Source organism: Cydia fagiglandana, chromosome 14 (assembly GCF_963556715.1).
Source record: "Cydia fagiglandana chromosome 14, ilCydFagi1.1, whole genome shotgun sequence".
NCBI lineage: Eukaryota > Metazoa > Arthropoda > Insecta > Lepidoptera > Tortricidae > Cydia > Cydia fagiglandana.
Window position 1 is genome coordinate 14,062,319 of NC_085945.1, and position 16,841 is coordinate 14,079,159.

The 16,841-nt window shown below is 39.3% G+C and overlaps 1 protein-coding gene across 1 annotated transcript in view; it reads right to left on the minus strand.

Moving 5' to 3' along the window:
• Window positions 1–3,031: 3,031 nt before the first annotated feature.
• LOC134670445 (homeodomain-interacting protein kinase 2) overlaps window positions 3,032–16,841 on the minus strand; it is a gene marked incomplete at its 5' end in the record, with an annotated part of 165,239 nt that continues 151,429 nt past the window's right edge. The window contains 12 exons of the mRNA XM_063528271.1: window positions 3,032–3,194; window positions 3,317–3,409; window positions 4,605–4,741; window positions 7,012–7,089; window positions 7,989–8,129; window positions 8,932–9,059; window positions 9,924–10,117; window positions 10,805–10,918; window positions 13,870–13,935; window positions 14,818–15,035; window positions 15,455–15,574; window positions 16,217–16,366. Of these exons, the coding sequence (XP_063384341.1) occupies window positions 3,032–3,194; window positions 3,317–3,409; window positions 4,605–4,741; window positions 7,012–7,089; window positions 7,989–8,129; window positions 8,932–9,059; window positions 9,924–10,117; window positions 10,805–10,918; window positions 13,870–13,935; window positions 14,818–15,035; window positions 15,455–15,574; window positions 16,217–16,366 (1,602 nt within the window). The remainder of the gene's footprint in view (window positions 3,195–3,316; window positions 3,410–4,604; window positions 4,742–7,011; window positions 7,090–7,988; window positions 8,130–8,931; window positions 9,060–9,923; window positions 10,118–10,804; window positions 10,919–13,869; window positions 13,936–14,817; window positions 15,036–15,454; window positions 15,575–16,216; window positions 16,367–16,841) is intronic.

A 16,841-nucleotide genomic window follows, 5' to 3' on the forward strand; every position in this document is an offset into this window, starting at 1 on the left:
CTTAGCAAATATGGAATTTTATACACAATTTTTTTTATTGCAACAACCCAAAATTTACAATAATCAGTTTGCAACGAACTAATATAATAATGAGTTAAATCACAGAGCCACAATGGACAGTAAACGCTGTTGCTATGCCGCGTCAGATGCGCCCCAGATACGAACTAAGTAAGTCAAGTTAATACGACTACATCCAATTTGTATGATCTAATTACAAACTTTATGTTAACATTCCATCAGTTAAAATACTTATAAAATAAACCCCAAAAACTCCGATATAAGGACTTAGTAGTAGAAATCAAAAGAATGTGAGGCAAATGAGCGTGCGCAGAACGCGGGTCGCGGGTAAATAATATAACATATAATATGTATTGAATATAATTATTAGTGCACGTGGCACGCGAGTGCACGGACAGAGATCATTGACTACGCCTCCGCGGGACAATCTCGCCTGCTACAGCAGCGGCACCCGGCGGGCGAGCCAGTCGACGTCCACTCACCTACATAACGTATATCACTTGGCAAAAGGAGCATCATATATATACGATTACTATCTTGTTTTTAACAAGCGAAAAATGAAACTATCATAGGCTGTCGAGGGTCTAGCACAACAGATCGCAAGAGAAGTGATGACAACTCGAAATGGTGACCAGTTGTGTTAGTCCAAAGATATTTAAAGTGTCACTTTCAAAACAAAAAATAAATTAACTATCAAAGAAATCAGATTAAAATTGAAAAAATATTTTTTTACAACAAATGACTTGGGCTTGTGATTTTTTTTAAAGAATTTTTTTTTTAGATACAGACAGAATCATATGCTGAATAGAAGAGAAATTAGGTACTATATTAAAATAAAGTAATCAAAAGACATATAATTTATACAATCTAATGTGTGAGCCAATATGACACTCAATAACATCCGTAGAAGGATGAAAATGAGTATCAAATCTAAAATAAGTGTAATTCGAAGCAGAGTCTAGAAAACGTTGAGGTAACAATTTCAGACTCTGAAAGATTCAAAAGATTAATTTGTGGACGTCGAGATGCAACGCCCGCCGTTTGCAAATGTCATTAATGATTAAAATAAAAAATAACGCGTTTACCATAGCAACTACAACCGTAAGAATATAAAACTAAACATAATCATTATTGTCGGGCAGCAACTTAAACCATCTAAATACAATATAGACATTGTAGTTTCGTCACGAAATAAATCTGTTGGATAACACAGTGACCGAACTTATAATACAGTAAAATAAGAAACCGCGATTAGAATTGATTATTAATGTAAATAAAACTTAGGCTAAAAATCTAAAAAATATACGACTAATAAGCGATATAATGCCGTGCGGCCGGGCCGATTCGAACGCTACTACGAAACTTGTACGATATGACTAATATAATTGCTGCCCGGCCGACGCCGGCAGCGGCCGCTCGCGGCGAGCCGCCCGAGCGGCTGCCAGCTGAACGCTCGTTTCAGTTCCATTCAGGTCTAAAACGAGCGAACCTCACTACGGAAAAGGAACACGGGAATTAAAACTAGAGATAAACCATAATGGGACCCGACCAGACGCAGTGTACATTGTAATATGTGCAAAACTGAAATACCCAGTCTTTTGATATAGCGCAATCGAATAAGCATCACTAAACTACCCAAATAAACTAAGATTGCAGTCGTAAAATAATTGCATTAGATTATTTTTTTCATATTAAAGAATTGTTATTTTTTCTTCTATCTAAGGTGATTTATACATGCATATAACACTTATAGTTTACCTATTAGTGCGTACTAAAGTTTTTTTTTAATATAAAATTCTTAGATAATTTTAATTTCGTTTAATTTATGTTTCTAAAGCTATACAAGTAGTCCATCACCGCGCCCACACGTAAATATCTACACAATAATTATAAAATCCCATTAATATGAATACAGGTGAACAGCGTACATGTCTCGCGACTACGTGATATGGAACGTAACGAAACACCCATCGCTACAGAGGGCCTACCGCGAACCACGTTACGTGTTGCCTTCCTGTCACACTTGAGTACGAATTTACAAGTGCGACAGAGAGGCAACACGTCGAACGTGGTTCGCGGTAGGCCCTCTGCTTCAATTTAAAATCAAACCGTAATTGACAAACCACCGTCACGTAAAACTAAAAGTACAGTCGAGTCGAGAACCGCTTCCTCCGAAGCGGGTCCAAGGGACAGGGCCCAAAATCACGAATACATCTTCCATTATAAAGATTTGGTACAAACAACTAAACGTCTACAGTAAAAATATTAGTAAATGCAACCTACTCTCCGCTTTACCGCAAAATCTTAGTAAAAAAAAAATAACGCAAAATTTACAATCCATATTATACAGCGATAAACAAACGAGTCTATATCACTACCGCCTAGCGCGTACGCGAGTAAACATAATCGTTACAAAATAAATCAATACAACAATACATCTACGTCAAACAGGTCTCAGCCGCTAAATAATATATAGTTCTACTCGAAACAACATATCGAATACACGGTCACAAACATCGAACATATTACAAGCGAACAACAGTCGCGAATTTTATAAATCGGCAAAGTCAATAAGTCGAAGGGATTATCGTCACAGGTCGCGATAACGGGAAGGTCGCCACTTCCCCCACAGACGGAACTCCGTTTATAATTTCAATTATATGATGACTTGGAAACAAATCAAATTACTCGGCATAATTTGTTTTTGAAAATAAAAACTTAACGTCTCGATTCGTCGGGAGCGAGCTTAAAAATCGACTTCAATATTAAATTTTAAGAAAGGACAGCCAACACGTAAAGCTCTAGGAATATATAAATATTCTCCGCTCGGCGCCGTATTTTAGGGCGCGACGAGTCAACGTCGGGGCCGCGACGCGACAAAGTCAGGTCGATCGCGGAGCGGGGTTACATCTTCGCCGCGGGTCCACAGTTTCGCGGCGATCTCGCTCGGAGCTCGGCCGCGGCTCGGCGTATGTCGGTCGGGCTCGGCGCCACACGCGCAGCGGCGGCGTGTTCAGTCGGTGTACCAGAGGTGCTGGTTGGGGTGCTGCGGCACTAGGTAGGTGGGCGAGTAGGGCTGCAGGTAGGCGGGCAGGCGCGTGGCGTGGTGCGCGGGCGGGGGGCCGCCCGCCACGCCGCCCACGGCGCCCACCGCGCCGACGCCGCCGACGCCACCGCTACAATCACCAATAAAAATTCATGTAAACATACAAAAAACTAAATCTTCGATAAAGTTTCATATTCAGCTATCTTATCAAATATAAATAAACTTATGAAGCGCGAATAAGGGGATACTCACGTGTGATAGTGATACGTGGGCACGTAGAGGGGCGGTGGTAAGTAACCGGGAGACACCCCTCCCGCTGGCGACAGGACGCCTCCGCTACCAGTTCTGAAAATATTAATAAATTGATATAATACAGTGAAACCTGGATAAGTGAGAAACCTCTATAGCTGGGACTCATGGTGCGGTCCCGACACTTTAGCATTAAATTACCTCTGTTACTGAGAAAAAACGAACCTCTATAACTGGGATTCGTTGTTGTGATTTTATAGTCACATTTACCTCTATAATTGAGACAGGGAGTGTATTTTACCTCTTTTACTGAGACTATATTTATAAGATTACATTTTCCTAATTGTTTTTTTAGAATTTTATAGGGAATTGACTTCTGTATCTGAGATAACGTCAATCTATGACCTCTCTAACTTGGACATCATTGAACAATTTCCGTATTCTTACTAACTCTTAGTCTATCCATAAATTCCGCATTTGCCTAATTGTGTCTAAACAACTTCAAGTTTGATTTAGTTAATTTATGTAAGTAGTTAAAACTATCGAATCGAAAGCAGAAATTTTGATAAGTAACAAGAAAAAAAAATTTCATTTATTAAATTTCTAATACGCAATGAAGTCCGTATCAAATTTAAATTAGAAATATCTATCTTTTGGAGAATCATTCAAAATAAATTCAAATAAATATTCCAACAGACTTAAAAAATATTTAGGAACAAGGATTATTTTACCTTATTTATTTTTAAAGATAATTACTAAATACCTTATTAACCACCTCTATAACTGAAATATACTCCATTCTCACCTCTATTAATGGAACCCTCTGTAAATGAGACAGAAATTTATTTGTACCTGGCTAACTGGGAGCCTGTGTAAGTGGAAAACCTCTTTAAGTGAGACAAATTTGCTCGTCCCTTGAGATCTCACTTATCCAGGTTTCACTGTATATGATAAACGACACAATTAACATGTGTCGTTTATTTAAATTAAAAAAATAACTTAACTTTTTTTATGTGGGAATAAAAATAGTTCTATCAATTAAAGTTTTAAATTGTATACATATAGTATGTACATACTTTGTAACGGTATTAAACGTGCGCAGCGTGGTACGCCGCGCCCGCGCTGCTATACTTACCACAATACCAACTGGCGACTGAGGACATAATGCTATCTCCTTTACCCTTTTTAAGACCGAGAGTGAAGTCTCTTCAGCCTCACAGAGAAGCCTCAGTCGCCATTTAGTATTGCAGTAAGTATGATAACTCGCAGAGGTACAGTAGTGTGTACTGACTTGTAGTGGTTGTGCGGGTGGTGGTGCCAGGCGTGCGCGGCGTGGTGCGCGGCGTGCGGCGCATGCGCGTGCTGCTTGTGCGCGGGCGGCGCGCCCGCCGCCGCCGCGCCGCTCGGGTACTCGCGGCAGCCGCCCGTCTGGAATCATAAATGCATTTTCACCACACCATTCCACCATTACACACACAAATGCTCACGCACACTACATCAATTTACTGGGACAGGTCAGTGACCACTAATGTTTTTTTAAAGGTGCTATTTCGAGTTTGGTGTTAACCACTGGCCTCTTTTGAGGAATTCAAACTGTCAAAGCGTTCCTTTGTGACAAGACAGAGAAAAAACACTTTTTATATAGCTTTTGTACATGTCATGTCATAGGTATGTGACGTATTTAAATGTAAATAATCCTAGGTAATTAATTTCGTTGTTGACTTTTGTATTAAGATAGAGGTACAGACAGCAACACTCTTAACTGTCCATCGGTGGACCTTATGCCTTTTGTAATAAGGTTTACGAACTGTCAGTTAACAGTGTGGTTGTGGGCGATGGTATGCGGATTGTAGAGATAGACCGAATCAAACTTAGGAGTTATTTTTATTAAGTCAGATGGATAATACCTAAGTTGTTATTGAAATTTGTAATTAAATAAATTTGGATTAATTCAAATAAAGGTTATTACAATAGGGATATAGATACCTTACCTACATTATTGGTAAAACAAAATCAGAGCATTGCAAAAATGTCTAAGGCCAAAGCCACGCTGATAAGACAAAAATCTCGTCATATAAACGTTCACTGAATGAAAACCAAAGGCATTTCTGATGATTCTATTTCGTTTCTGAGTTATGGGTTTGCACCGAATATCAATAAAATAAAAGCACGTTGTTATTTGATAGATACATTTATATAAGAATCGTCACATCAAACCAACATACTCGTAAAGCAGACCACTCCAATGGTATTGGCTTTAAATATCGTTCTTTCAACTGATAATATAGCCACTAAAACTCGCTGAGACTGCAATTGATTGATTTCAATTTCTTGATAATATATCATTGAATTAACTCAAAGCACGTGATAGCTCTTTAGAATAGCAACAAAACTGGGTGAAACTAAGAATTTTATTGCTGAAATTATGTGAACAACATTGCTTCGTCTTCATAAATAAAGTTTTAATAATTAAAATTGTTTACGTTAAAATGTGAAGAATTTTGTTGATAAATTGTCTATCTAGTAGATTGACATTATGTCATATATGTTTTTAAAATGACGTAATATGAATGCCAGCACAATGAAAATTTATTCCAATAAGAAAAAACAAATCTTCAAACTGTTTTCATTTTTAGTGAATTAGGAAGAAACTAATTACACTAATTTGGTTGTGTTCGTGTATTTTTTTAAATAAATTGTTATATTTTTAAAGTATTATGACTTGTGAATAAAAACAAATCAAAATTTTAATGACACTAGATCTCCGTGTGACATTATTCATTTACCCTATTTATTTTGAACACAGTTTTTCACTGGTATCATCATTCGTCAATGGACATGAATTTCTGTCAATATATATGCCAAAACGAAATGTCAAAATGGGAGATCCAAGTACGCGACCACTTCGGACGAGCCCCAGCGGGCATCTGAATCAAAGGAGAATTTTGACAGATATGGCGGATGTATGGAAATTTTACGAAAGTTTAAATTTACGATTGAATTTCTCTGTTGCCTTTAAGAGGAAAAATAGGAAAAGGCTGATTCGTTGTAGTCCAGTTATCTGGATTTCAAAATCAGTCGATATTATAGCTTGAGCATCGATTTTTTTATACAAATTTTACTAAACGCTGACACTCTTTCATCTCATTTTAGGTACAACTTTACATAAGTGTATTCATTATATTGTAAAAGATATCAAATTTTCAAGGGTGATTCGTTGTAAACACACTCTTTGGGATAATAATGACATTTATTATTATTTTTTTATCAAGAGATGTGAACGCTAGCGACTAAACGGTGACCGCCTTTTTCGCTGATTTTGCTCGACGCAGTCTTAATAGTATCACACGATATGTGTGATACATTGTGTCTATGTCAGTGGGGAGACTCTCCTGACTTCGGGCAAACTTGGCTCCGTTCGGCTCAACATTGCTCCGAGTAATTATTAGGGTTGACACAATTTGACGTCCCTTTGCGTGACTTAAATTTGGACAACCCTAAATAGCCGCAAGGGCTAGTGCCATTAATTAGAAAGGGATATCAATATTCGACCCTGAATCACAGTCAAGCTTCGGTTTTGTAGGAAGTGTTCTTTCTGTACGGTAGTACTATTACTTATTCTGTGTCTATGTGTACACATTTCAAGTAGGTGATTGTATTGTAGATGTACAAAGTGGTGTGAGTGATATATTACTCACACTGTCCCTCTTGTTGTGCTGCGCCGGCACGTACTGGTTGCACTGGTACTCGTTCGCGGGCCGGACGGCGGCACCACTCTACAACGTACAACATATTTAATGGGGGACTTATCGTACAAAAATGAAAAAAAAATCGTACTTAGAAAGTAAAATGCTTTAGTGCAGAAATATATCATTTTCACCTCAGCAGATCGCAAGGGTACTTTGCTTCTTAAAAACAGTGAGCAAAATGCGATTTTGCACACTGAGTGAGACAAAATGACATTCAAGTGACCTTTAGACCTTTTTAGTCAAATGGCATTTCAACATGCAGGGTCTAATACAAGTTCGGAATACTTGGGTTCTATTATCTCCGTCCTTTTCACACTGTTAAGAAAACGAAACAGACAAAAAACAGTTAAAACGTCATTCAACGGTATTTGAGGGTTTACGAAAAATTCAGACCACATGGTTCCAAACCACGTACGAGTATGAATTCTTAATAATTAATTAATAAAAATAAAGTTTAAATTTGATAAAAACTATTAAAACACTATATTTTAGGTATTTTATTGTACAATTAAAATAATGAACTCAAAAAATACACAGATTATCACGCAAAATTTATTATTTTACTTTTAAGAATTTCTACCATAGTGACAAATAGTACGTATCCGCAATTCGGACCGTATCTTACAAAGTTTTTTTTTGTCGATTGAAGTGTCAGTTGATGTTCGTTATTTTCGTATTATTTTACTGAAATTTATTATTACGTTTTGTTTTTGTGTTCGATTGCGGTAATTAAACTTAATTGTTCGTATATCAAGAAAACATCTGCACTCATGTTTTCTATGAAAACTTCTATGAAATTATGACGTATAAATAACACTTGCACTGTGTGATTTTTCTTGGTCAGACTCTATTTGTTTTCGGCGATAACTTTTTATAGTCCTGACAAAATACTACGAAATTTAGTGAAATTATGATTGGTTGCCAACCTGTTGGTAATGGTGGTGGTCGGGCGGCGGCGGGTCGTGCTTGTGCGCCTCCTGCTGCGCGAGCGCCAGCAGCCGCTTCTTCTGGCTCTGCGGCGTGGCCTGCGCGCGCGCCGCCGGCGCAGCCGCCGGGGCTGACGGTTGCTGCATAACAAAAACATATGGAAACAAATTAATTGAAGTTACAATTTCAATTAAATTATTTATTTATTTTAAATCCAGAGATCCATAATATTGTTAGTACACAAATCTTAAAATTAATTAAGGTTAGTGACATTAAAATTACAAAATAATAATAATAAACCTATCTACATACTAAAAAATAAATATAACTAGGCATTCTAGGCAACCTAAATGCACCACTTCTCAGCATCTGTGGCTGCCACATGCAGTCCATTCCAGTGCATGAGCAGTGGTGCATCTATCTTACCTGCCAAGGTATAGTTACAGTTTATAGCACAAATTTATCAAAAAAATAATAAATTGGCTTTCCAACGCAACTTTAAAGAAGTCGATTGATTTATTTTTGAAATATTATGGTCGGTCTGTACTATTGGCATTATTACAAAGACCACACGGATCGATGAAATAATGTAGATAACTAAAGTCTTTCGGTGTAAAATCATACTACTATGGTATGTACCATAACGTATTTTTTTCTTTTATGTTTAAATAAAAGTAAACAAAATCTACCCTCAAATGGCTCTTTAAGCCCAGTTGAGGGTAGGTAGATGAAAACATTAAACGATCAAATAATGTAGGTTAAAGTCAGGTCGTTCAGTGACTGATCCAGGCGGTTTTGTAATTGGTCGTTTAACGAGCAAATGTTACAACTACCCGAAAATGTACAAATTGTTTGTTTACTTTTATTTAAATACCTCAAATACAGACTACAAATATCGGTGATGTTTTCGTGCACGTTAATGACTCAGGTTATAAGACGTACCGTGTGATGGTGGTGGCAGGGCTGCGGCTCGGGTTTGACGTGAGGATCGTCCCGCGGCGAGCGCGCGCTGCAGATCACGCCGGGCGCCGCCGCGGCCGCCGCCGGGGGACATTGCCCGCTGCCGCCCGCTACAAATAACAAAAAAATACAATTTTTACACCCTACATTTAGCTGCCATATTTCTATTAAATTTGAATTGAGGTTTAGACATTTAGCATCTGATGCGTGTGTGTAAACGTGCCCGCTAATGGCTCCTCTACACGATAGGCCAACGCCGGCCACTCCAAGGGACGCAGCCATGCGGTAGAATGAGATAGCAATATCACTTGCTCCCTCTAACGCATAAATACGTCGCTTGGAGTGGCGGGCGCTGGCTCATCGTGTAGAGGAGCCATAAGACGGCGAACGATGTGGTGTGGCCGTGTGATATCTCATTTGAGGATTCGCATTTTACTACGCGCACGTCCACATGCGCATCTACGTGCGCGCATAGAAATCAATTGCCTAAGATTTATTCGAACTGAAATACACGTGCTTTCAAAAATCAAAAAGCGCGACCGAGATGCACCGTGAGTCAATATTTGAAAAGTTACTTTGACTACGAAACTTCCGACTGACTGAAAGTGAGCGATAAAAAAACGTTTCAAACAAAATTGCTAGAAGCTGATTCTGGAAATAAAACCCACCATACAAATTAAAATCAAATGCAAAGCGGTCGCTATGTTAACTTTTTTTGATGCCCTCTATTTTGAAAAGCACGACAGGGTTACAGGACAGGGATGGGAGGCGATCGAGCGGTGAAAAGAGCGTTCGAGGCAAAACCGTCAGCACGCCGCCAGGACGGTTTACCTAGGTATCGATGGGCGGACGTGGCGGACGCAGATCTGGCGAGAAACGGCACAGGAGCGGGATCAGTGCCGAGCAGTCGTGTCGGAGGCTAGGACACAGTTCGGGTCGCTGCGCCAGAGGAGAAAGTAAGTATGTCAGGTTACCTCTGTTGTGGGGCGCGGGGCGGGCGGTGGCGGCGGCGGCGGCGGCGGGCTCGTCGTCGTCGGAGTCGGAGATGGTGATGACGGACACGGCGGGCGACGGCGTGTCGCGGATGGTGATGGTGTGCGCCGCGCCCGCCCCGCCCGCCGCCGCGCCGCCCGAGCCCCACGACGCGCGCCCGCCGCCGATGTTGCTTCTGGAACAAATCATTACACGTCAGAAAACGATCGACAAGATTAAATCCCGTTTATGTAAAACAATACCTATGCTACAGCACAAACATTGATTACCCCAAAATAAATCAAATATACAGGATGTAACAAAAATAGTAGGGATCCTAAGGGCATATCATATTATGATAACGAAAAAGCAGAAGATTTTTTTTCAGACGGGCAAAAAACTTTTTTTCCTATGGTGCAGATCGTCCAACCCGTAGTCTGCCAACCCTCCGTACAAAGGGCAAAAAGATTTCGCGACAAAAAAAAATCTTCTACCTTTTCCTCCTCTGTTCTGTATTGCATATAAATGCCATAATAGCTAAACGTTTTGACAGTTCGAAAAATAATATTTTATGCAACCGTTGTTTAAGAGAGGTCAAAAAAGGCGAGTGGCGTGAGTAACGATTTAAGGCGAAGCCGAAAATTTTTACTAAAGACGCCACGAGTATTTTTTGACTCAGCTAAACAACGTTGCATACAATACTTTTTTTGAAATAAAATTGAAATTTTAACAAATATTTTTAAATCAAGAAGTAGCAAAAACGGGAGTAGAAAAAAGAAACTAATTAATGTCAGTCAAACACCCTATTTCCATCTGACTTTTTGCTCAAAACAATTGATCGCTGATGCGAAACTCATCCGTGTTACTTATGCGTCCTACTTACGCATTCTGTTCGTGCGTATGCCTGTTGTGCCGCGACGGCGGCGTGCCTTCCTTCACCCGCTTCTTCACCGGCGACAGCTGAGTCGGCTCCTTCTTGCCCCCACTGCTCGCCATACTGTATAACAGTAGCACATTAGTATAGAATCCATGTCTACCTATATTCAAAATGGTCGAAAAAATCCGAGATTTTCTATGCTATTTGTTAGATAAAATCAGACCTAAAATCTTTTTTTCTAGAGTATTAAAAACAATATCAATCCAAAATAATAGTAAATCTAGAAATAGGTTTCAAATTTCAGCTTTAATTAAAAGTCGGTAAGAGAGTAATAGAAACAGAGATTCAATGAAGCTTGTAAACGAGGACCACAAATTGTGGTTCGTTTTGGCACGCGACAAAACTAGGATTGTTTTAAAAACAGTGCAAGATAAGAGGATAAGCACCAAACAAAAGAAAGATATGCAAACTCATGTGAAAAATTATACAATTGAAATGCACATCACTGTGTTAATTTAATAGTGTATGTGCAGACCCTAATACTGTTGAAAGTAGTCGTAGAACGCGTATTGAAAACGACAGTTTTATGACGAAAATGAATTTGAATGCTAAATAATAATAATCGTGTCGTTCTCTATTGCCATATTTTTTTGTTTAAATGCAGTTAGAATTAATGTTTACTGACACGTCAATGCGATATGTTTTACTTAAAAACGTCGCATTAACGATAGGGCTTTTTCTTCCGTTTTAAACTGCGAAAACATAGATACGAAGCATACCTTTGTATAGCGAGTACGCGTATGGTAAAAAACTAAAAAAGTGGACTTAGTAAAGTTACTGCTTTTCGATAATTTCACTACCTATTCTTATCATGACTAGTATTACAAAATAATGTCTAAATACAAACTAATTTCTCTAAAGGGGCCCGCTGATTACCAGTCCGCCGGACGATATCGGCCTGTCAGTTAAACGCAAAATTTGACAGCTCCGAACAACTGACAGGCTGATATCGTCCGGCGAACTGGTAATCTGTGGGCCCCTTTACATACAGTCTGTCTATAAGCTACTTTCTAAATTAATTAAGTTAGCGTAATGGAAAATATACTTAACATATGTTAATAAAGAAAATACTATTATATTTATAAAGCTGTTATGAGGGACAAATGAAAGTTAAATAATAATATAGGTTCGATATGTCTGTGTTTTTCTGTACGCCTCTGTTTGACATTTTACTCTTATAGATATGTATACGTTTTACGTCAATATACAAAATACCGATACAATCGACAGTATCCCCACTCAGCATAATACTATTATCAAGAATAGCTACGGTTTTCAATGGTGACCTAGCGCATTACAATTTGATGCGCTGGAATGGTGACCTAGTGAGTACCATAAATGCGTATGTACAGTAATTTTTTTGTGATTTAATACCGTAAATCAACTAAATCATATAATGTATAGTTGGGTCATACGTCACACGTCAATTATGTTCATGTCTCTCCTGTAGACATACTCAAATTAAGGGCCATAAAGTCTAATTTTCTAATTGAACCCTTATTCGCATAAAGGGGTACCCCTTTTTTACTAACCTGTGTGATAAAGTCATTACTTATATTCAAGCCGCTAATTATAGTAATTATATTGTCCACAGGAATTCAGAGTTATTTTATTCGGACTTGACTGTCTTTCAGTTTGTAGGTCTATTCGTTTGGATTTTTACGCAAAACACCATGTTATTCTTTGCTGGAAAGCAATAATGCTGTAACCCGCAAAACCATTTGTAGTGCTGGTTACAGCATTATTGTTTTCCAGCGACGAATGATTTCGCTTAAGAACTCAAATAAGCTCTTATAATGTTGAAGTTTGATAATGTTGCAACAGGTTTACTAACGAATGGGCCAAAATCGTTTCCCAAAGTATCACATCCCAAACTATGTTTCCCAAATTATCATTTCCCAAAAAAATGTTTGGCAAAACAACTTATCGCAAATTTTCAGTTAGCAATAGTCTTTTTTGGCAAGTTATTGTTTAGCAAATAATTACTTGGACAAGTTTCATTTTACCAAATATTATTTAGTCAAATGTATCATTAAGCATAACTTACATGTCCCAAAATATTGCATGGCATACAATTTACATACCAATAAAGTGGAGGCTGCAGGATTTTATTTGTCTAGTATTTAACTGATCATTACATATACATAGTAAAATGTAACGTCAAAAAAAAACATTCTTACTGCCAAAAATATGTAGTAAATGATCACTAAAATTAAAACTCCATTTTAATGTAAAATGACAACCAAATTTGTTAAATCTTGCTATTCTATTAAAGCAAATAACATCAAAGTAATCATTATAACCCAAAAATAGTAAAAAACCCCCAATATTTAAACCACATTTTAGTTTAAAATGTCAAGCAAATTTTTTAACATCTCGTTATTCTATTAAATTAATTATTCCACTTCGATGACCTTTTTCTAGTACATAGTATTTCGTTTCTGTAAGGATCGCAGTTCTAACCTAACCTAACCCACTTTTCTAAAGCATTCCGATTCTGTGAGGGGTCACAGTTCTAACCTAACCTAACCCACTTTTCTGATAGCGGTTCCGTTTTGTGAGGATCGCAGTTCAAACCTAACCCAACCCACCCAAATTACATAGAATTTAACGTACCTATATCAACATAACAAAAAGTACAAATTTAAATAGAGATGCCTATTTGTCGAATTTGCGAAATGACAATTTTGACCAAACATCTTTTTGGAATATAATATTAGACAATAAAAAACGTTTGCTAAATAAGTTTTTGTCCTAATAACATTTGACAAAGTAAAATCATGCCAAATGATAATTTGACCAAATAAATTATATGCGAAGTGTAACTTTGCTAAAGGTTCCTTTGGGAAATGAAACTATTGCGATAAGTTTGTTGGGAAGTGAAATTTGGCGAAATGTATTTGGCCGAAACGAAAGTACACCGTTGCAACATCATAAACAGAACACACACAAGGGATATGGTATGAAGATGGGTGAAAACTGAGAGTGTACTGCTAAATTAGGGTAGGCACCTGTATTGGTGTGTTTGGTGATGCGGCTGGTAGTGGGCCACCGCGCTCGTCTGCTGCTTTGTCGATCTGTTGACAACCCTGACGATGTAGAACATCGTAGGTACGTTTATATGTAAGTAGGATTCCTAATACATACTTGAGTATAATAGTTTTATAGATTACTAGTATGTTTGGGGATGTAACGTATGTTATAGAAATCCAACACAATTATTGACTAACTGGTGACATTTTTACAATTAGAAGTTTCTATTTCTGCCTTTACAGGTATATAATTGAAGTAAGTCTACTTTTGATATGAATAAAGTCTAGTATCGACACATGGATCTGTATTGGATGCTTTTATCCGGTAGTCTCTTTGGGATCATAGACAGAATGTGTAGGACAAACTTAGATGTAAGTTTCGCCTACGTTAAAATAATCGTTAAACGTCGGGACACTGGCTGAAAGAAACCCATTGCGCACATCATCGCTCCTTTAGCTTAGTGCGTCAAAATAAAAATGTATGTATGTAAACGGTTATAGTTTTGTCCCGCGTCACAGCGCCGGTTAAGGATAGTATTCCATATGTCCAATATATTGGTCCAATGTGTATTTGCGTCTCCATACTGCTTAATGAGGAGTGAGACGCAATACACAATGCACATTGGACAAAGAAATTGGACAAGTGGAATACCACCTTAAGAAACGCTGGTCTCACTCGAAGGTCACTTAAATACCGTGCGTTCCGTGCGAATTCGTACGAACGGCGGGTGAACAATTGAACATCGGAGTCAATATGTCCTTGCCGATTTAATCTTAGTCTAAGGGTCGGTTGCACTGATCGTATCGTTAAAGAGTACGCTAATTATACATGGAAAGTTGCATAGTGGCACGCCGGGGCGTGCCAGCTGACGTCGGTCAGCCTGTGAAATGTGTCGTGCAACTGGCCCTAAGTATTGTGTGGCTAACCTCTTGTGCGGGTGGTGGTGCAGGTGGTGGGGGTGGAAGTCCCACACGTCGGGCTCGGGCAGCGGCGCGGGCTCCACGATGAGCGGCGCGCGCCACTCGCCCACGCCCACGTCGCCCACGCCCACGCCCACGCCGCCCACGCCCACTCCTCCCACGCCCACGCCGTGCTGGTGGTGCGCCGCCGCCGCCGCTGCTGCCGCTGCTGCTAGCTGTTGCACCTGGGGGTACGTTTTAATCAGTGCGGAACTATAAAAAAACTAACTATAGAATTAAGACAGATACGAGTACGACTATATCGAACTCTCTCATCAAAGATTTTTTTTTACATTTTTACACAAATTGACTGAGCCCTACGGTAAGCTCAAGAAAGCTTGTGTTGTGGGTACTCAGACAACGATATATATAATATATAAATACTTAAATACATAGAAAACAACCATGACTCAGGAACTAATATCTGTATCATCATACAAATAAATGCCCTTACCAGGATTCGAACCCGGGACCATCGGCTTCATAGGCAGGGTCACTACCCACTAGGCCAGACCGGTCGTCAAGTATATACTTGCCGTAAGCTTGAAATTTGGCGAAATAGTCGTGGATATCACTAGTAAACGTATTAAAGTAGACTACTAACCTGATACGCGGGTGGGCACAGGATGGAGGACACAAACTGGTGCGGGAAGGGTTCCGCGGCCCTCGTCGCGTATTGTCGCGCACCGCCCACCGCCACGCGGCCGCCTTGATATAGTTGGTACTGGAAAAACAAATACACATTATATTCCATTTTTTAAGGTACATAGTTTTTTAGGTGCAATTTAAAGCGTTCAATAGGTGCCTATTATAACTTTTTTTCAAGGAAAATTGTTCAATGTTTACTTTCTGTAATTAGACGTCAAATATTATTTTTTCAAGGTAAAAAAACTTATTAAAAAAAGATGTCGACCATAAATTTAAAGTTGACACAATACGACTAAAGTAAGCCCAACAGTAAAACCAAATTTTAGAGATTCGAAACATCTTTATTTGAAGAAAATCTCTATCTCTAAGGACCCACCATAATCAACAAACCATCAACGTCACGCAGCAGAGTGATAAGAAACATTCCATACAATATCATTTAGTCAATAGCAATCGTTTTAACAACGATAGACGGCTTGACGCAACCATAGACTACGAATCCTCTAAACGGAGCTTAGAGCAATTATTTCATGAAACCGGTGCTGCCAAAAATACTGGAGTGCGGGGGACGAGGTGAGCGACTTCCGTGCCGTGATTGGTCCGTTCAAAGACAGTCGACCCGAAAATGGAGTAAAACTACCGTATATTTGTGGCAGAGGGGGTAGCGCTGCTATGCTGTGGATGCAACTGACCGTAACGCGTTAAGTATGGCACGTACCAGGTTGTCGTAGGGCTGCGGCGGCAGGCGCTGCTGGTTGATGGTGAGCGCCAGGTGGTGCGCGGACGGCGCGGCGGGCGCCACCACGCCGCCCACGTACTCCCCGCCCACCCCCACGCCGCCCACGCCGCTGCCGGACCGCCGGCACACCTGCACACACAAGATTATGGAAGACCGAATAAGTACATGATACCTACTCCTAATATCAAGCTGGTAGGATTTTAGAAAATTACAGTCTACTACAGCGATCGGCTACAGGCGATCCTCCCTGGCTATTTTGTATATAATATTGACAAACGACAATGTCTAATAAAGTCATAAATATTAACAAAGTGCGGCCCGCGGCAACTTCGTTAACTACTATGTGGCTCTTGACCGCTAAAAGGTTGCCGACCGCTGGTCCACTACTACTCTCTAGTCTAGTCTTTGTCTACTATTTTAATGAAATTTTCGGCAATTCCTCAAACAATTTACCAATACCAGAGATTTTTGGGGTGTTATTGGTAATTCTGGATGCTTAATGTCAAATTCCCGAATGTTTCCATAAAATCACGCAGTCTCCCCGGACAACAGACAATATTTAAATGTCCAAACATAAAATACTTAGTACTTTAATACGAAATCC